This window comes from Mobula birostris, chromosome 15, assembly GCF_030028105.1.
Source record: "Mobula birostris isolate sMobBir1 chromosome 15, sMobBir1.hap1, whole genome shotgun sequence".
NCBI lineage: Eukaryota > Metazoa > Chordata > Chondrichthyes > Myliobatiformes > Myliobatidae > Mobula > Mobula birostris.
Genome location: NC_092384.1, coordinates 84,356,893 through 84,379,059, shown reverse-complemented (window position 1 = coordinate 84,379,059; position 22,167 = coordinate 84,356,893). Strand labels below are relative to the sequence as shown.

Sequence of the window (22,167 nt, the reverse complement as noted above, 5' to 3'; positions counted from 1 at the left end):
GTCTTCTATCACTGGTGACATCTCTCTGATGTGGAGAAGGAGACTGTCTTCTATAACTGTTGAGATCTCTCTGATGTGGAGAAGGAGACTGTTTTCTGTAACTGGTGAGATCTGTCTGAATTGCAGAAGGAGACTGTTTTCTATCACTGGTGAGATCTCTCTGATTAGGAGAGTGGAGACTGCCTTCTATCACTGGTGAGATCTCTCTGATGTGGAGAAGAAGACTGTCTTCTTTCACTGGTGAGATCTCTCTGATGTGGAGAAGGAGAATGTCTTCTATCACTGGTGAGATCTCTCTGATGTGGAGAAGGATACTGTCTTATATCACTGGTGAGATCTCTCTGATGTGGACGGCGAGAGACTGTCTTCTATCACTGGTGAGATCTCTCTGATATGGAGAGGGGAGACTGTCTTCTATTACTGGTGAGATCTCTCTGATGTGGAGGGGGAGAGACTGTCTTCTATCACTGGTGAGATCTCTCTGATGTGGCGAGGGAAGACTGTCTTCTATCACTGATGAGATCTTTCTGATATGGAGAGGGGAGACTGTCTTCTTTCACTGGTGAGATCTCTCTAATCTGGAGAAGGAGACTGTCTTCTATCACTGGTGAGATCTCTCTAATGTGGAGAAGGAGACTGTCTTTTATCACTGGTGAGATCTTTCTGATGTGGAGAAGGAGACTGTCTTCTATCGCTGGTGAGATCTCTCTGATGTGGAGAAGAAGACTCTTCTATCACTGCTGAGATCTCTCTGATGTGGCGAGGGGAGACTGTCTTCTATCACTGGTGAGATCTCTCTGATATGGAGAGGGGAGAATGTCGTCTATCACTGGTGAGATCTCTCTGATATGGAGAGGGGAGAATGTCGTCTATCACTGGTGAGATCTTTCTGATATGGAGAGGGGAGACTGTCTTCTTTCACTGGTGAGATCTCTCTAATGTGGAGAAGGAGACTGTCTTCTATCACTGGTGAGATCTGTCTAATGTGGAGAAGGAGACTGTCTTCTATCGCTGGTGAGATCTCTCTGATGTGGAGAAGAAGACTGTCTTCTATCACTGCTGATATCTCTCTGATGTGGAGAGGGAGACTGTCTTCTATCACTGGTGAGATCTCTCTGATGTGGAGAAGGATACTGTCTTCTATCACTGGTGCGATCTCTCTGATGTGGAGAAGGAGAGACTGTCTTCTATTACTGGAGAGATCTCTCTGATGTGGCGAGGGGAGACTGTCTTCTATTACTGGAGAGATCTCTCTGATGTGGCGAGGGGAGACTGTCTTCTATCACTGGTGAGATCTCTCTGATATGGAGAGGGGAGAATGTCTTCTATCACTGGTGAGATCTCTCTGATATGGAGAGGGGAGACTGTCTTCTTTCATTGGTGAGATCTCTCTAATGTGGAGAAGGAGACTGTCTTCTATCACTGGTGAGATCTCTCTAATGTGGAGAAGGAGACTGTCTTCTATCACTGGTGAGATCTCTCTAATGTGGAGAAGGAGACTGTCTTCTATCACTGGTGAGATCTCTCTGATATGGAGAGGGGAGACTGTCTTCTGTCACTGGTGAGATCTCTCTGATGTGGAGAAGGAGTCTGTCTTCTATCACTGGTGGGATCTCTCTGTTGTGGAGAAGGAGACTGTCTTCTATCACTGGTGAGATCTCTCTGATGTGGAGAAGGAGACTGTCTTCTATCGCTGGTGAGATCTCTCTGATGTGGAGAGTGGAGACTGTCTTCTATCACTGGTGAGATCTCTCTGATATGGAGAAGGAGACTGTCTTCTATCACTGGTGAGATCTGTCTGATGTGGAGAAGGAGTCTGTCTTCTATCGCTGGTGAGATCTCCCTGATGTGGAGAGTGGAGACTGTCTTCTATCACTGGTGAGATCTCTCTGCTGTGGAGAAGGAGAGACTGTCTTCTGTCACTGGTGAGATCTCTCTGATATGTAGAAGGAGACTGTCTTCTATCACTGGTGATATCTCTCTGATGTGTAGAAGGAGACTGTCTTCTATCACTGGTGACATCTCTCTGATGTGGAGAAGGAGACTGTCTTCTATAACTGTTGAGATCTCTCTGATGTGGAGAAGGAGACTGTCTACTGTAACTGGTGAGATCTCTCTGAATTGCAGAAGGAGACTGTCTTCTATCACTGGTGAGATCTCTCTGATTAGGAGAGTGGAGACTGCCTTCTATCACTGGTGAGATCTCTCTGATGTGGAGAAGAAGACTGTCTTCTATCACTGCTGAGATCTATCTGATGTGGAGAGGGAGACTGTCTTCTATCACTGGTGAGATCTCTCTGATGTGGAGAAGGATACTGTCTTATATCACTAGTGAGATCTCTCTGATGTGGACGGCGAGAGACTGTCTTCTATCACTGGTGAGATCTCTCTGATATGGAGAGGGGAGACTGTCTTCTATTACTGGTGAGATCTCTCTGATGTGGAGGGGGAGAGACTGTCTTCTTTCACTGGTGAGATCTCTCTGATGTGGAGAAGGAGAATGTCTTCTATCACTGGTGAGATCTCTCTAATCTGGAGAAGGAGACTGTCTTCTATCACTGGTGAGATCTCTCTAATGTGGAGAAGGAGACTGTCTTCTATCACTGGTGAGATCTTTCTGATGTGGAGAAGGAGACTGTCTTCTATCGCTGGTGAGATCTCTCTGATGTGGAGAAGAAGACTCTTCTATCACTGCTGAGATCTCTCTGATGTGGCGAGGGGAGACTGTCTTCTATCACTGGTGAGATCTCTCTGATATGGAGAGGGGAGAATGTCGTCTATCACTGGTGAGATCTCTCTGATATGGAGAGGGGAGAATGTCGTCTATCACTGGTGAGATCTTTCTGATATGGAGAGGGGAGACTGTCTTCTTTCACTGGTGAGATCTCTCTAATGTGGAGAAGGAGACTGTCTTCTATCACTGGTGAGATCTCTCTAATGTGGAGAAGGAGACTGTCTTCTATCGCTGCTGATATCTCTCTGATGTGGAGAGGGAGACTGTCTTCTATCACTGGTGAGATCTCTCTGATGTGGAGAAGGATACTGTCTTCTATCACAGGTGCGATCTCTCTGATGTGGTGAAGGAGAGACTGTCTTCTATCACTGGAGAGATCTCTCTGATGTGGCGAGGGGAGACTGTCTTCTATCACTGGTGAGATCTCTCTGATATGGAGAGGGGAGAATGTCGTCTATCACTGGTGAGATCTTTCTGATATGGAGAGGGGAGACTGTCTTCTTTCATTGGTGAGATCTCTCTAATGTGGAGAAGGAGACTGTCTTCTATCACTGGTGAGATCTCTCTAATGTGGAGAAGGAGACTGTCTTCTATCACTGGTGAGATCTCTCTAATGTGGAGAAGGAGACTGTCTTCTATCACTGGTGAGATCTCTCTGATATGGAGAGGGGAGACTGTCTTCTATCACTGGTGAGATCTCTCTGATGTGGAGAAGGAGTCTGTCTTCTATCACTGGTGGGATCTCTCTGTTGTGGAGAAGGAGACTGTTTTCTATCACTGGTGAGATCTCTCTGATGTGGAGAAGGAGACTGTCTTCTATCGCTGGTGAGATCTCTCTGATGTGGAGAGTGGAGACTGTCTTCTATCACTGGTGAGATCTCTCTGATATGGAGAAGGAGACTGTCTTCTATCACTGGTGAGATCTGTCTGATGTGGAGAAGGAGACTGTCTTCTATCACTGGTGAGATCTCTCTGATGTGGAGAAGGAGACTGTCTTCTATTGCTGGTGAGATCTCTCTGATGTGGAGAGTGGAGACTGTCTTCTATCACTGGTGAGATCTCTCTGATGTGGAGAAGGAGAGACTGTCTTCTGTCACTGGTGAGATCTCTCTGATATGTAGAAGGAGACTGTCTTCTATCACTGGTGATATCTCTCTGATGTGCAGAAGGAGACTGTCTTCTATCACTGGTGACATCTCTCTGATGTGGAGAAGGAGACTGTCTTCTATAACTGTTGAGGTCTCTCTGATGTGGAGAAGGAGACTGTCTTCTATCACTGGTGAAATCTCTCTGATGTGGAGAGGGGAGACTCTCTTCTATCACTGGTGAGATCTCTCTGATATGGAGAGGGGAGACTCTCTTCTATCACTGGTGAGATCTCTCTGATGTGGAGAGGGGAGACTCTCTTCTATCACTGGTGAGATCTCTCTGATATGGAGAGGGGAGACTGTCTTCTATCACTGGTGAAATCTCTCTGATGTGGAGAGGGGAGACTCTCTTCTATCACTGGTGAGATCTCTCTGATATGGAGAGGGGAGACTGTCTTCTATCACTGGTGAGATCTCTCTGATGTGGAGAAGGAGAGACTGTTTTCTATCACTGGTGAGATCTCTCTGATATGGAGAGGGGAGACTGTCTTCTATCACTGGTGAGATCTCTCTGATGTGGAGAGATGAGACTGTCTTATATCACTGGTGAGATCTCTCTGATGTGGACGGTGAGAGACTGTCTTCTATCACTGGTGAGATCTCTCTGATATGGAGAGGGGAGACTGTCTTCTATTACTGGTGAGATCTCTCTGATGTGGAGGGGGAGAGTCTGTCTTCTTTCACTGGTGAGATCTCTCTGATGTGGAGAAGGAGAATGTCTTCTATCACTGTTGAGATCTCTCTGATGTGGAGAAGGAGAGACTGTCTTCTGTCACTGGTGAGATCTTTCTGAATTGCAGAAGGAGACTGTCTTCTATCACTGGTGAGATCTCTCTGATTAGGAGAGTGGAGACTGCCTTCTATCACTGGTGAGATCTCTCTGATGTGGAGAAGAAGACTGTCTTCTATCACTGCTGAGATCTATCTGATGTGGAGAGGGAGACTGTCTTCTATCACTGGTGAGATCTCTCTGATGTGGAGAAGGATACTGTCTTATATCACTGGTGAGATCTCTCTGATGTGGTCGGCGAGAGACTGTCTTCTATCACTGGTGAGATCTCTCTGATATGGAGAGGGGAGACTGTCTTCTATTACTGGTGAGATCTCTCTGATGTGGAGGGGGAGAGACTGTCTTCTTTCAGTGGTGAGACCTCTCTGATGTGGAGAAGGAGAATGTCTTCTATCACTGGTGAGATCTCTCTGATGTGGAGAAGGATACTGTCTTATATCACTGGTGAGATCTCTCTGATGTGGAGATGGAGACTGTCTTCTATCACTGGTGGGATCTCTCTGTTGTGGAGAAGGAGACTGTCTTCTATGACTGGTGAGATCTCTCTGATGTGGAGAAGGAGACTGTCTTCTATCACTGGTGAGATCTCTCTTATATGGAGAAGGAGACTGTCTTCTATCACTGGTGAGATCTCTCTGATATGGAGAAGGAGACTGTCTTCTATCACTGGTGAGATCTGTCTGATCTGGAGAAGGAGACTGTCTTCTATCACTGGTGAGATCTCTCTGATGTGGAGAAGGAGAGACTGTCTTCTGTCACTGGTGAGATCTCTCTGATATGTAGAAGGAGACTGTCTTCTATCACTGGTGATATCTCTCTGATGTGCAGAAGGAGACTGTCTTCTATCACTGTTGAGATCTCTTTGATGTTAAGAAGGAGACTGTCTTCTATCATTGGTGAGATCTCTCTGATGTGGAGAGGGGAGACTCTCTTCTATCACTGGTGAGATCTCTCTGATATGGAGAGGGGAGACTGTCTTCTATCACTGGTGAGATCTCTCTGATGTGGAGAAGGAGAGACTGTTTTCTATCACTGGTGAGATCTCTCTGATATGGAGCGGGGAGACTGTCTTCTATCACTGGTGAGATGTCTGATATGGAGAGGGGAGACTGCCTTCTATCACTGGTGAGATCTCTCTGATGTTGAGAAGGAGACTGTCTTCTATCACTGGTGAGATCTCTCTGATGTGGAGAAGGAGCCTGTCTTCTATCGCTGGTGAGATCTCTCTGATGTGGAGAGTGGAGACTGTCTTCTATCACTGGTGAGATCTCTCTGATATGGAGAAGGAGACTGTCTTCTATCACTGGTGAGATCTGTCTGATCTGGAGAAGGAGACTGTCTTCTATCACTGGTGAGATCTCTCTGATGTGGAGAAGGAGAGACTGTCTTCTGTCACTGGTGAGATCTCTCTGATATGTAGAAGGAGACTGTCTTCTATCACTGGTGATATCTCTCTGATGTGCAGAAGGAGACTGTCTTCTATCACTGTTGAGATCTCTTTGATGTTAAGAAGGAGACTGTCTTCTATCATTGGTGAGATCTCTCTGATGTGGAGAGGGGAGACTCTCTTCTATCACTGGTGAGATCTCTCTGATATGGAGAGGGGAGACTGTCTTCTATCACTGGTGAGATCTCTCTGATGTGGAGAAGGAGAGACTGTTTTCTATCACTGGTGAGATCTCTCTGATATGGAGCGGGGAGACTGTCTTCTATCACTGGTGAGATCTCTGATATGGAGAGGGGAGACTGCCTTCTATCACTGGTGAGATCTCTCTGATGTTGAGAAGGAGACTGTCTTCTATCACTGGTGAGATCCCTCTGATGTGTAGAGGGGAGACTGTCTTCTATCACTGGTGAGATCTCTCTGATGTGGAGAGGGAGACTGTCTTCTATCACTGGTGAGATCTCTCTGATGTGGAGAAGGAGAATGTCTTCTATCACTGGTGAGATCTCTCTGATGTGGAGATGGAGACTGCCCATGTTTTCCGTGTTTTGGATGTGTATTTGGACTGTGAAATTTTTTTCTGTCTTACGGTTTTTTGTATTCTGAGTTTTTCATCCGATCCTAGTGTTGTTTTGGAAAGGAGTGGGTTATAAGGCAACAGGTGATATGAAGGTAGGTTAGTAAGATGTTTTAAGGAAGCAGAGAGGGGCTCTCAGCACAATAATGGAAATGACAAAACAGTACAATTTACCTAAAATTCAAAAGTTAGGCATTCATTCCGAAAGGTTGGAAGATGCCTAAACAGAAGATAAAATGTTGTTCTTTAAGTTTCAGAATGTGGCCTGGAACGTTGACTGTTTATGTCCCTCTGTAGATGCTGCCTGACCTGCTGAAGTTTATTTATTCATTTTACTTCGGTTAGCGATACAGTGCAGAGTAGGCAATTCGAGCTGCACTGCCCCAGCAACCCCTGACAACCTCCGATTTAAACTTAGCCTAATAATTGTGTACAATAACTGTAGGTCACCTACCTACAAAAGAAATGTAAATAAGGTTGAAAGAGTACAAAGAAAATTTACAAGGATGTTGCCTGGACTGAGGGACCTGAGTTAAAAGGAAACATTGAATAGGTTAGGACTGTATTCTTTAGAACATAGAAGATTGAGAGGAGATTTGATTGAGGTGTACAAAATTATGAGGGGTATAATTAGGGTAATGGTTAAACTCCATCTGCCATCTGCCATCTTTCAGCCCACTCTTCTAATTGCCTAAATCTCTCTGCAAGCTTTGAAAACCTACTTCATTATCCACAACTCCACCTATCTTAGTATCATCTGCTTACTTATTAATCCAATTTACCACCCGATCATCCAGATCATTAATGTATATGACAAATAACATTGGACCCAGTACAGATCCCTGAGGCACACCGCTAGTCACTGGCCTCCAATCTGACAAACAGTTATCCACCACTACTCTCTGGCATCTCCCATTCAGCCACTGCTGAATCCATTTTACTACTTTGCAATATTAATACCTAATGATTGAACCTTCTTAACCAATCTTCTGTGTGGGACCTTGTCAAAGGCCTTACTGAAGTCTATATGGACAACATCCACCGCTTTACCCTCGTCAACTTTCCTAGTAACCTCTTCAAAAAATACAATAAGATTTGTCAAACATGACCTTCCACGCACAAATCCATGTTGACTGTTCCTAATCAGACCCTGTCTATCCAGGTAATTATATATACCATCTCTAAGAATACTTTGCATCAATTTACCCACCACTGATGTCAAACTCACAGGCCGATAATTGCTAGGTTTACTCTTAGAACCCTTTTTAAACAATGGAACAATGAGCAGTGCACCAATCCTCTGGCGCCTGTTTCTACTCTGTGACTCTACACATGCGGTTGGAATCAGGGTTTACAAAGTCAGCTGGACAGATTAAGTGTGTGAACAAATTTGCCAGAGGTGTGTTCCACTGCGCACTGAGTAACAGTGTCTACATTATAACAACAAATTGGGCTTTCAGAAAAAGCGAGCATATTCTGAATACTAACGATGGAAACTCGTTCAGCTGACAATGGTCTTTTGTCTTGGTTTGTTTTGCAGGACCAAAGAGAGTGGGTTAGACCATGACCCATCACACGCAGAACACCTCAATAAACGGCTGCGCATGCACAGTCCTGTGCAGTGTTTCAGGCCCAACAACAGGCTTGCACACCAGTCTAATGGGCTGTCACAGCTGGCACACCCTCAACTACAGCACTACCGGATGGAGGACATGGCCGTATCCCACCACCACAGAGACCCTCACCGACAGCCGGAGCACAAGGAACTCAGGGATCGACACCGGCCTGCTGGTCAGAGCACAATCTGATACAACACTCCCATCCTCTCCGACTCACTGCTCACACTAGTACCAGACCCTCATTTAATAATTACTTCTCACCTGTGGTCAATAACTACCTGCTCTGATACTAATGCACCAGTAATTTCTCTTCCTCCATTACCTATTTAACCATAGAACCATATAACAATTACAGCACAGAAACAGGCCATCTCGGCCCTTCTAGTCCGTGCCGAACTCTTACTCTCACCTAGTCCCACCCACCTGCACTCAGCCCATAACCCTCCATTCCTTTCCTGTCCACATAGCTGTCCAATTTAACTTTGAACGACAACATCGAACCTGCCTCAACCACTTCTGCGGAAGCTCATTCCACACAGCTACCACTCTCGGAGTAAAGAAGTTCCCCCTCATGTTACCCCTAAACTTTGCCCTTTAACTCTCAACCCATGTCCTCTTGTTTGAATCTTCCCCACTCTCAATGGAAAAAGTCTAACCATGTCAACTCTATTAATCCCCCTCATAATTTTAAACACCTCTATCAAGTCCCCTCTCAACTTTCTACGCTCCAAAGGATAAAGACCTAACTTGTTCAACCTTTCTCTGTAACTTAGGAGATGAAACCCAGGCAACATCCTAGTAAACCTTCTCTGTACTCTCTCTTATTTTGTTGACATCTTTCCTATAATTCGGTGACCAAAACTGTACACAGTGCTGCAAATTTGGCCTCACCAATGCCTTGTGCAATTTCAACATTACATCCCAACTCCTATACTCAATGCTCTGACTTATAAAGGCCAGCATACCAAAAGCTTTCTTCACCACCCTAACCACATGAGATTCCACTTTCAGGGAACTATGCACCATTATTCCTGGATCCCTCTGTTCTACCACATTCTTCAATGCCCTACCATTTACCATGTATGTCCTATTTTGATTAGACCTACAAAATGTAGCACCTCACATTTATCAGCATTAAACTCCATCTGCCATCTTTCAGCCCACTCTTCTAACTGGCCTAAATCTCTCTGTAAGCTTTGAAAACCTACTTCATTATCCACAATTCCACCTATCTTAGTATCATCTGCATACTTACTCATCCAATTTACCACCCCATCATCCAGATCATTAATGTATATGACAAATAACATTGGACCCAGTACAGATCCCTGAGGCACACCGCTACACACCGTCCTCCAAACTGACAAACAGTTATCCACCACCACTCTCTGGCATCTCCCATTCAGCCACTGCTGAATCCATTTTACTACTTCAATATTAATACCTAACGACTGAACCTTCCTAAACAATCTTCCGTGTGGGACCTTGTCAAAGGCCTTACTGAAGTCCGTATAGACAACATCCACTGTTGACTGTTCCTAATCAGACCCTGTCTATCCAGATAATTATATATACCATCTCTAAGAATACTTTCCATCAATTTACCCACCATTGACGTCAAACTCACAGGCCGATAATTGCTAGGTTTACTCTTAGAACCCTTTTTAAACAATGGAACAACGAGCAATACGCCAATCCTTTAGCACCATCTCCGTTTCTAATGACATTTGAAATATTTCTGTCAGAGCCCCTGCTATTTCCACACTAACTTCCTCAAGGTCGTAGGGAATATCCTGTCAGGACCTGGAGACTTATCCACTTTTATATTCCTTAAAAGCTCCAGTACTACCTCTTCTTTAATCATCATGGTTTCCATAACTTCCCTACCTGTTTCCCTTATCTCACACAATTCAATATCCTTCTCCTTGGTGAATACCGAAGAAAAGAAATTGTTCAGAATTTCTCCCATCTCTTTTGGCTCCACACATAGCTGTCCATTCTGATTCTCTTAGGGACCAATTTTATCCCTCACTATCCTTTTGCTATTAATATAACAGTAGAAACCCTTGGGATTTATTTTCACCTTACTTGCCAAGGCAACCTCATACCTTCTTTTAGCTTTTCTAATTTTTTTCTTAAGATTCTTTTTACATTCTTTATATTCCTTGAGCACCTCATTTACTCCATGCTGCCTATATTTATTGTAGATATCTCTCTTTTTCCAAACCAAGTTTCCAATATCCCTTGAAAACCATGGCTCTCTCAAACTTGTAACCTTTCCTTTCAACCTAACAGGAACATAAAGATTCTGTACTCTCAAAATTTCACCTTTAAATGACCTCCATTTCTCTATTACATTCTTCCCATAAAACAAGTTGTCCCAATCCACTCCTTCTAAATCCTTTCGCATCTCCTCAAAGTTAGCCCTTCTCCAATCAAAAATCTCAACCCTGGGTCCAGACCTATCCTTCTCCATAATTATATTGAAACTAATAGCATTGTGATCACCGGACCCGAAGTGCTCCCCAACACAAACCTCCGTCACCTGACCTATCTCATTCCCTAACAGGAGATCCAACACTGCCCCTTCTCTAGTTGGTACCTTTATGTACTGCTGCAAAAAACTATCCTGCACACATTTTACAAACTCCAAACCATCCAGCCCTTTTACAGTATGGGCTTCCCAGTCTATGTGTGGAAAATTAAAATCTCCCACAATCACAACCTTGTGCTTACTACAAATATCGGCTATCTCCTTACAAATTTGCTCTTCCAATTCTCGCTCCCCATTTGGTGGCCTATAATACACCCCCATGAGAGTTACTACACCTTTCCCATTCCTTAATTCCACCCAAATAGCCTCCCTAGATGAGCCCTCCAATCTATCCTGCCAAAGCACCGCTGTAATATTTTCTCTGACAAGCAATGCAACACCTCCCCCTCTTGTCCCTCCAATTCTATCACACTTGAAGCAATTAAATCCAGGAATACTTAGTTGCCAATCACACCCCTCCTGTAACCATGTCTCACTAATAGCTACCACATCATACTTCCAGGTATCAATCCATGCTTTAAGCTCATCCACCTTTCTTATAATGCTCCTAGCATTAAAATAAATGCATTTAAGAAATTTTCTACCTCTTTCTCTCTGTTTATCACTAATGGTGCAAACAACTTTACTATTTTCTTTTTCTTCCTTCTTCCCTACATCTGTTCCTACACTCTAGTTCCCCTCCCCCCTTGTATCTAGTTTAAATCCACTGCAGCCTCTCTAGCAAACCTACCTGCAAGAATATTTGTCCCCCTCCAGTTCAAATGTAGATGTCCCGCCGGAACAGGTCCCACCTTCCCTGGAAAACTGCCCAATTATCTATAAATCTGAAGCCCTCACTCCTGCACTATGTCTTCAGCCACATGTTGATCTGCGCCATCTTACTATTTCTAAACCCACCTGCACGTGGCACTGGTAGCAATCCTGAGATTGCTATCCTGGAGATCCTGTCCTTTAACTTGGTGCCTAACTCCCTAAACTCACCTTTCAGGACCTCCTCACTCTTCCTACCCACATCATTGGGCCCTACAAGGACCACGACATCCGGCTGCTCACCCTCCCTCTTGAGAATACTGAGAACTTGATCCAAGGTATCACGGACCCTGGCACCAGGGAGGCAACAGACCATCCGGGATTCTTAATCTCTTCCACAGAACCTCTTATCTGTCCCCCTAACTATCGAATCCCCTATCACTACAGCTCTCCTCTTTTCCCTCCTTCTCTTCTGAGCTGAGGGTCCCATCTCGGTGCCAGAGACACAACCACTGCAACTTGTCCCTGGTAGGTTGTCCCCATCAACAGTATCCAAAATGATGTACTTATTATTGGTAGGACGGCCACAGGGGTGCTCTGCTCATTCTGTCTATTCCCCTTCCCTCTCCTGACAGTCACCCAGCTACCTGTCTCCTGACTCTTAGGGGTGACTATCTCCCTGTAACTCCTGTTTATTTCTGCCTCTGCCTCCCGAATGATCCGAAGTTCATCCAGCTCCAGCTCCCTAACTGGGTTTATCAGGAGCTGCAGCTGGATGCACCTTTCGCAGGTGTAGTAATCAGGGACGATTGTGCTCACCCTGATCTCCCACATCCTGCAAACGGCGCACTCAACTGCCCTAACTGCTGCCTCCATTACCTACTCCTAAGGTAATTAGATTTATTGAAGGAACTTACCCAGCCTTACCTCACTTGGAGTGAAGCTCTTCTTCAGCCTCTGGAGCCAAAGCCTTCCTACTATGTCTCCCTCTACTGCGTTGCCTGCTCTGTTAATCTGCTCTCTTTTAATGTCAATTTGTCAATGAACAACCAATTCTTGCCTGATATTAATACTGTCCACAGATACCATACAGGATATCATTAGGGACAGAGTTTCTGTCCAGAGTCCTGCCAAATGTGGTTTCCTGTGCAGAGATACAATGTGCAGTTTCAGCCTTTGATTGAGCAAGTGACATATTCCAACCTTGAGTTGACTTTTATGATTCCAGCTCCAGGAGTCCATGGGACTCAGCAGGAAGAAGTAATTGATCATCGTTTAACAGACGGGGAATGGGCGGAGGAATGGAAGCACCTGGATAATGTAAGTTTGGGAGCAGAGGACATAACCTTGAATGGGGAGAGGAGTCAAAATCAGAAAAGCAGAAACTCAGTAATATGGATACTACTTTGGATACTGTTGAGGGGGACAACCTACCAGGGGAGTCGGAGTGAGACTGGGTCTGTCGTTCAGAAGAGAGATGAAGAGGACTGCAGTGTTGGTAGGAACTTCCATAGTCAGAGGAACACAGATGAGATTCTGTGGTGCTTTAGAGATGCCCAGATGGTATGGTCCCAAGATCAGGAATTTCTCAGATCAGGTCCATGGCATTTTAAAGGGAGAGGGTGAACAGCCAGAAGTCTTGGTACATATTGGCACCAATAACACAAGTAGGAAAGGTGAGGAGGTCCTTAAGAGAGATTTTAGGGAGCTAGGTAGAAAACTGAAAAACGGGACCTCCAGGGTAGTTATCTCTGGATTGCTGTTCATGCTATGCACCAGTGAGGGTAAGACTAGGATGATTTGGCAGATGAATGCTTGGCTGAGAAACGAATGCAGGGAGCAGAGCTTCAGTTGTATGGATTGTTAGGGTCTCTTCTGGGGATGGTACGACCTGTACAAAAGGGATGGGTTACACCTGAACCCCAGAGGGACCAATATCCTTGTGGACAGGTTTGCTAAAGCTGTTCAGGAGGGTTTAAGCTAATTATGCAGAGGATGGGAACCAGTGCTGAAGATGAGGTAGTTGGTTTACAAACAGAGGCTGTGTGTAGTGAGACTCCTAACTAGGAGAGGCTGATGATAGGGATAAATTGTAGTCAACCAGGATGAGTTCCAATGTAAAAGGCGGACAAAATCAAAAAGGGTGAAGACAAGACTGAAGCTGTTATATTTGAATGTGTACAGTATATGGAGTAAGTAGTTGAACTTGTAGCAGTTACTGATTGGCACATATGCATTGTGGGCATCACTGAATCATGGCTGAAAGAAGATTATAGCTGGAAGCTTAACAGCCAAGGATACACATTGTATTGATAGGACAGGCAGAGGGGGCGGCTTGCTCTGTTGGTAAAAAATGAAATCAAATCATTAGAAAGAGGTGAGATAGGTTTTGAATTGTTGTGGGTAGGGATAAAAAACTGCAGGGGTAAAACAACCGTAATGGGAGTTATATACAGACCCCTCAACAATAGTAAAGATGTGGTCGCAAACACGAGGAAATCTGCAGATGCTGGAAATTCAAGCAACACACTTCTTTCAGTTAGTCCTGACGAAGGGTCTCTGCCCATAACATCGACTGTACCTCTTCCTATAGATGCTGCTTGGCCTGCTGCACTCACCAGCAATTTTTGTGTGTGTTGCATAAAGATGTCTACAAATTACAATAGGAGATAGAAAATGCATGTCAAAAGGGCAATGTTACGATAGTTATTGGGCATTTCAATGTGCAAGTAGATCGGGAAAATCAGGTTGGTGCTGGATCCCAAAAGGGGGAATTTGTGGAATGCCCATGAGATTACTTTAGAGCAGCTCATGGTAGAGCCCACTAGGGGATCAGCTAGAACAAGAGAGGATCTGCAGATGCTGGAAATCCAAGCAACACACAGAAACAACAGGAATTCTGCAGATGCTGGAAATTCAAGCAACACACATCAAAGTTGCTGGTGAACACACAGAAATACTGGAGGAACTCAGCAGCCCAGGCAGCATCTATGGAAAAGAGTGAACAGTCAACATTTCAGGCTGAGACTGGAAAAAAAAAATGAGAAGTTAGAGCAAGAAGGTAGTAGTGATAGCTGAAACCGGAAAAGGGGTAAATTAAAGAGCTGGGAAGCTGGTGAAAGATAAAGGGCTGGAGAAGAGGGAAAGGGTAGAAGACCATGGAAGAAAAGGAAGGGGGAGGTGCAGCAGAGGGAGGTGATGGGCAGGTAAGGGAAAGTTGAGAGAGGGAAATACAAATGGTGAAAGGCAGGGTGGTTAGTTTGGAGGCTACGCGGAAGGACTATAAGGTGTTGCTTCTCTAACCTGAGTGTGGTCTCATCACGGCAGTAGAGGAGGCCATGAATTGACATGTCAGAATGCCAAAGGGAAGTAGAATTGAAGTGGGTGGCCACTAGGAGATCCTGCTTTTTCTGGCAGACAAGGAGAAGCACATCTTTCCCCCTGGGGCCTCACATTCTGCTTTCCGTAGAGATCTCTCCCTACGTGACTCCCTTGTCCATTCATCCTTCCCCACTGATCTCCCTCCTGGTGTTTATCCTTGCAAGCAGAACAAGTGCCATACCTTCCCCTACACCTCCTCATTCACTACCACTCAGTCCCAAGCAGCCCTTCTAGGTGAGGTGACACTTCACCTGTGAGTCTGTTGCTGTCATCTACTGTATCCAGTGCTCCCAGTGAGGCCTCCTGTATATCAGTGAGACCTGATGTAGATTGAGAGACCGCTTCACCGAGCACCTACTTTTTTTTTTTTTTTCCAAAAATACTTTATTCAGAAATATTACAAAATAAAAATAATTACATACAGGAAAAGAAAACCATTCGTTGACTGAGTCCTTATTCAATACAGTTATTAACAATAAAATTTTGCGTTGACTCTGTTCATTTATAAATGAAAGATGTTTAAAGTAAATCATGCGCTTACTCTCAACCCTTGGTCAAGAGTTAAGACTTAATAACAATCAAAATTTTCAACAATAAAGGCAGGCAATGGCTCTAATACTTTCCCAAATTAACAATTCCACCCACTCCTTGGGCATCATGTTGATTATCTGTCCACACCGCTGATGAGGGTAGGTCTCCTCCCCACCCAACCTCTCCCCCTCCTACAGGTGATGAACGTTAAACTGTGGTCCTTCCCCACTGGGCCTTCGCGGTGGTTGCACCAAGTTTGAGTGCATCCCTCAGAACGTACTCCTGCAGACGAGAGTGTGCCAGTCGGCAGCATTCAGTCACGGACATCTCCGTCAGCTGGCAGACCATCAAGTTTCGGGCCGACCAAAGAGCGTCTTTCACCGAATTGATGATCTGCTCACCGAGCACCTACACTCCATCCACCAGATGTCCTAGTGGCCAATTGTTTTAATTCCACTTCCTATTCCCATTCTGACATATCAGTCCATGGCCTCCTCCACTGTCGTGATGAGGCCACACTCAGGTTGGAGTAACAACACCTTGTATTAGTCATAGTCATACTTTATTGATCCTGGGGGAAATTGGTTTTCGTTACAGTTGCACCATCAATAATAAATAGTAATAAAACCATAAATAGTTAAATAGTAATATGTAAATTATGCCAGGAAATAAGTCCAGGACCAGCCTATTGGCTCAGGGTGTCTGACCCTCCAAGGGAGGAGTTGTAAAGTTTGATGGCCACAGGCAGGAAAGACTTCCTATGACACTCTGTGTTGCATCTTGGTGGAATGAGTATCTGGCTGAATGTACTCCTGAGCCCAACCAGTGCATTATGTAGTGGATGGGAGACATTGTTCAAGATGGCATGCAACTTGGACAGCATCCTCTTTTCAGACACCACCGTGAGAGAGTCCAGTTCCATCCCCACAACATCACTGGCCTTACGAATGAAGTTTGTTGATTCTGTTGGTGTCTGCTACCCTCAGCCTGCTGCCCCAGCACACAACAGCAAACATGATGGCACTGGCCACCACAGACTCGTAGAACCTCCTCAGCATCGTCCGGCAGATGTTAAAGGACCTCAGTCTCCTCAGGAAATAGAGACGGCTCTGACCCTTCTTGTAGACAGCCTCAGTGTTCTTTGACCAGTCCAGTTTATTGTCAATTGTTCTTTGACCAGTCCAGTTTATTGTCAATTGTTTATTCCATCTGTGTAGCCTCCAACCTGATGCAATGAATATTGATTTCTCTTTCTTTTTAAATCTTTTTATTGAATTAGTACACAAAAGGTAAACCATGTAGACACCAATACACTGTTGAAATATAAATTTACAAGAGTTAGTAAAAAAGAGTTAAAAAAAGTTAGTACAAACAGTGCAGTTTAGATATAAAATAACAAGGTAATACAATAGTATACTAATTTTCCATACATATCAATAAAGAGAAGAAAAAACCCTAAAAAAAACCCACCGTGCAACTAATCTAAAAAGCAAAGCAAAGCGATGGGCTAACTAGGTATCAGGTAGAGTTAAACAACTTAAAACAATCACGTCCTCAAACCCGACCTCCATTAAAAACAGTTAAAAAGCAAGAAGGGAATGTAAATATGGGCAAAGAGAAAAAAAATTACATTAAATGAAAATGTTGAATAAAAGATCTCCAGGCCTGTTCAAATTTAACTGAAGTATCATAAAGATTACTTCTGATTTTCTCCAAATTTAAACGTAGTATCGTCTGAGAAAACCAAAAGAATGTAGTTGGGGCATTAATCTCCTTCCAATGTTGTAAAATACATCTTTTCGCCATTAAAGTAATAAATGCAATCATTCTACGGGCTGAAGGGGAAAGATTACTGGAAATTTTAGGTAATCCAAAGATAGCAGTAATAGGATGGGGAGAAATGTCTATATTCAATACCTTTGAAATAATATTAAAAATGTCTTTCCAAAAAGTTTCCAAAGTAGGGCAGGACCAAAACATATGAGTTAAGGAAGCTATCGCCCCATGACATCTGTCACAAAGAGGGTTAATATGAGAATAAAAATGAGCTAATTTATCTTTAGACATATGTGCTCTATGAACGACTTTAAATTGAATTAGGGAATGTTTGGAACAGATAGAGGAAGTATTGACTAGTTGTAAAATATGCGCCCAGTCATCCGCCGTGATAATAAAGCCCAATTCCTTTTCCCAATCTGACTTAATCTTATCGAATGGAGCTTTCCTAAGTTTCATGATAGTATTATAAATAATAGCCGTTACACCTTTCTGACATGGGTTAAGGTTAATTATAGTATCTAAAATATATGTAGGAGGTAGCATCGGAAAGGAAGAGAGTATAGTACTTAGGAAATTTCTAACTTGGAGATATCTAAAGAAATGTATTCCTGGTAAGTTATATTTGTTAGATAATTGTTAGGTATTGATTTCTCGAACTTCTAGTACTTGTCCCATCCCCCCTTCACCATTCTCATTGCTGTTTCCCTCTCTCACCTCATCTCCTTACCTGCCCATTGCCTCCCTCTGGTGCTCCTTCTCCTTCCCCTGCCCTCTCTTCCATGGTCTTCTACCCTCTCCTATCAGATTCCCCCTTCTCCATCCCTGTATCTCTTGAACCTATCAACTTCCCAGCTCTTTACTTCACCCCCCCCCCAGTTTCATCTATTATCAACCACCTGGTACTGCTTCCTCCCTCCCCCACCCCACCTTTTTGCTGTAAGTTCTCTTTTTTCCCAGTCCTGATGAAGGGTCTCTGCTTGAAATGTCGATTGTTTACTCTTTTCCATTGATGCTGCTTGGCCTGCCAAGTTCTTACATTGTTTTGTGTGTGTTGTAGGGGATCAGCTATTCAGGATTTGGGTGTTGTGCAATGAACTAGAATTGATTAGAGAGCTTAAGGTAAAGGAACCCCGAGGAAATAATGATCAGAATATGATAGAATTTGCCCTGCAATTTGAAAAGGAGAAGCTAAAGTCAAATGTATTAGTATTACAGTGGAGTAAAGAGAATTACAGAGGCATGAGAGAGGACCTGCCACAATCGATTGGAAAAGAACACTGTCAGGGATGATGGCAGAGCAGTGATGGCTGGAATGTCTGGCAGCAATTTGGAAGGTGCAGTATACATGCATCCCAAAGAAGAGGAATTATTCTAAAGACAGGATGATACAACTGTGGCTGACAAGAGAAATGAAAGCCAAAAAGAGTGCATATAATACAGCAAAAATTAGTGGAAAGTAAGAGGATTCGGAAGCTTTTAAAAACCAACAGAAGGCACTAAAAAAAAATCATAAAGAAAGAAAAGATTTAATACAAAGGTAAGCTAGCCAATAATATTAAGGAGGATTCCAGAAGTTTCTTCTTATATATGAAGTGCAAAAGAGAGGCAAGGGTAAATTTTGGACCACGGGGAAATGAAATGAAAGCGTAGACTATTTTCTAAATGGAGAGGAAAGGATATAATGTTGAGACTTTATAAAGCACTGGTGACGCCTCACATGGAGTATTGTGAGCATTTTTGCACCTCTAATCTAAGAAAGGATGTGCTGACATTGGAGAGTGTTAAAAGGAGTTTCACAAAAATATTTTCAAGATTGAAAGGCTTATCATATGAGGAGCATTTGATGGCTTTGGACCTCTACTCACTGGAATTCAGCAGAACAAGGAGTGACCTCACTGAAACCTATCGAATGTTGAAAGGCCTCAATAGAGTGGATGTGGAGAGTGTTTCCTGTGGTGAGGGAATCTAAGACCAGACAACAAGGCCTCAGAATAGAGGGCCATTCTTTGAGAATAGAAATGTGGAGGAATTTCCTTAGCCAGAGAATGGTGAATCTGTGCAATTCGTTGCTACAGGCCACTGTGGAGGCTGTCATTGGGTTAATTTAAGGCAGAGGTGGATAGGTTCCTGATTGGTCAGGGCATGGAGGGAAACGGGGAGAAGACAGGAGCATCAGTTGCATGTTTTTGTTTTCAAAAGAAACAGTAATTTTTGCCACTAATATTTGTCAAGAGATGGAATAAGACAACTCAGAACTGTTTTGCTCACTGTGGTTTCAAGCTTTGAAGATTGGAGATGCCAGATACAGCTGGGAGTGAAAATGTAACAATTTCACTACTTCAAGTTAGGGACTACGAAGAATTTGAAAGTGTCAACAGTCATATTGAATGTTGCAATGAAAACGAAGATCTGGAGGATGCAATTGTTGAAAGCATTGTACGAAGTCAGTCCATTATCTGCAGTAGGCGTTCGTGCTGGTTTTGTTCACTTACTCTTAAAAGAACTTGATGTGGATGAATTCCTCTGTAGATAAGAGCTAACACACAGTTTTATAGTACTGTTAGAGCAGAGGTAGTGTTTTAATTTGTTCTGTATTTCATTTAAACAGATAATTTGTTACTCAGTTAAATGGTAGTTTGTCTTTTTTATACCTTTTTAATGATTTGCATGAAACTTTGGCTGATTGAGACATCTGCCTAATTGGGCCAAAATGTCTGGTCCCAGTGTGGCCCAATTAACTGGAATCCACTGAACTTTAGAGGCCACTTTATTAGGTAGAAGAGTTGAACATAGTTTGGTCTTCAGCCCAACCTTTTCAAAGTTTGATGTGTTGTGCATTCAAAGATGATCTTCTGCACACCACTGTTGTAATGTGTGGTGATCTGAGTTACTGTCAGCTTGAACCAGTCTGGCCATTCTCCTCTCACCTCTTTCATTTCAAGGCATTTTCACCCACAAAACTGTTGGTCAGTGGATGTGTTTTCTTTCTCACACCATTCTCCGTAAACTCTAAAGACAGTTGTGTGTGAAAATCCCAGGAGATCAGCAGTTTCTGAGATACTCAAACCATCCTGACTGTCACCAAATATCATTTCACAGTCTAAGTCACTTAGATCACATTACTTCCCTATTCTGATGTTCGGTCTGAACAACAACAAAACCGCTTGACTGTGTCTGCATGCTTCTATGCATTGAGTTGCTGCCATCTGATTGGCTGGTTAGATATCTGCATTAACAAGCAGGTGTATCTAATAAAGTGGCCACCAAGAGTATCTGCCAAAGAAAAATTGATCCATAATCTGATCAATGTCACCACCTGCCTCATCTCCTCTGCTGTCTCTGATTTGTTTCAGATCCGGCCTTACGGAAGCCAAGTGGCATTCATTTAAATAGACATTGGCTTCAGTATAGCTACAAAGGTCATCTGTGACTCCAGTGGGTTTCCTTTTAACTAACTCCGGCTGATTAAATAATTAACAACTTTGTGTGTCTCCAACCCTTAGCAATAGGTACATTTAATGTCAGAGAAATGTATATGATATACATCCTGAAATTCTTTTGGTTTCTTGTGGCATCAGGCGCAGTGTCTCCTGTATTATCCCATCCTTCCACAATCTCTCGACCTCCTGCCATCAGACAGAAGGTACCGAGCATAAGAACCAGGACTGTCAGGCTGTTAGACTTCTTAATAACATACTGCCACCCACACACAGCTGAATGTCCTGACATCCCCCTCCCCTCCCCTCAACTCACAAACTCTCATCCTGACTGGTCACTTTTAATCTTTTATTCTGCTGTTTCACATAATTATACGACTGCTTGTTTTATTATAATCGTGCCAAGTAACATTATACCGTCTTGTATAAACAAACAGACTGGAAATCTTTGGGCCTGGTCACTCAGGGACTTGTGCTAATATTATTTTGTGCCGGACCATCACGATATGTGCTGCTTGTTCTATATTTTGCACCATGACCCCAGAGGAACAATGGTTCATTTAGCTGTATATGTGACAAACTTGAACTTATGATCCGCTCTGCTGCATTCAGTTTTATTGACGCACTGCCCAGTTTGCTTTCACTGAACTGGTTTGTGCTCTTTATTGCACAGCTCCTGAATTGTATAATGGATATGGCAGAGAAGACACGTCGCTCATTAACTGTGCTGAGGCGTTGCCAGGAAGCTGACCGAGAAGAACTTAATCACTGGATCCGTCGCTATAACGATGTTGAAGATATGAAAAAAGGTGGGAATGTTAGACAGCCTTATCAGAACTCCCTTAGCTCAGAACCAGTTAAGTATTTGTGTTGTGCCTGATCAGTATGAGGTACTGTCCTGGCTAGCACCAGGGCTGAAATCTCATTCAGAGCACACACAGTCAGAACAGGCAGGAGACTGGACCCTGGAGGAACTGAGCAAGTCTAGTAGTATCTGTGCGAGGAAAGCAACCGTCAACATTTCCAGTCAAACCCCTGTATCAAAACTCTAGCAAACACTTCCCCTCTCCATCTCCCCTCCACCTCTACACCCAGATTGTCTCCACTCGCTGAGCTGCCACGACCCAGACACCTGCAGCCCTCCACACCTTCAGACCCAACCAGACTCCAGTGGCCCGACCCAACCAGACACCATCATAGTACTGACCTCACTGACATTGGGAATGAACTATTCACAGCACTCATTCAAATGATTTGTTTTGTGTTTTCAGAAATGCTTGTTGAGATGCCACGCAGACCCTCACAGGGTTACACTCAGGAAGAGATCTGGAAGAAAGCTGGTAGGTTCCTATATAATTACAAGTGCACTCTGTGTGCAGAAAACTCAGTACAATCAGCTGTGTCTTAAGGGACAATAAGATGC

At 43.7% G+C, this 22,167-nt stretch overlaps 1 protein-coding gene across 18 annotated transcripts in view; it reads left to right on the top strand.

Moving 5' to 3' along the window:
* Positions 1-22,167, top strand: part of cbfa2t3 (CBFA2/RUNX1 partner transcriptional co-repressor 3) — a 318,224-nt gene that overhangs the window by 255,099 nt on the left and 40,958 nt on the right. For all 18 annotated transcript variants that reach the window (XR_011889291.1, XM_072280040.1, XM_072280038.1 and 15 more), the window contains 4 exons: positions 8,234-8,484; positions 12,845-12,936; positions 21,418-21,553; positions 22,016-22,084. Coding sequence is in view for 17 of the 18 variants with exons in the window: in XM_072280040.1 (XP_072136141.1) it covers positions 8,234-8,484; positions 12,845-12,936; positions 21,418-21,553; positions 22,016-22,084 (548 nt within the window). In the remaining variant the exon portion in view is untranslated. The remainder of the gene's footprint in view (positions 1-8,233; positions 8,485-12,844; positions 12,937-21,417; positions 21,554-22,015; positions 22,085-22,167) is intronic.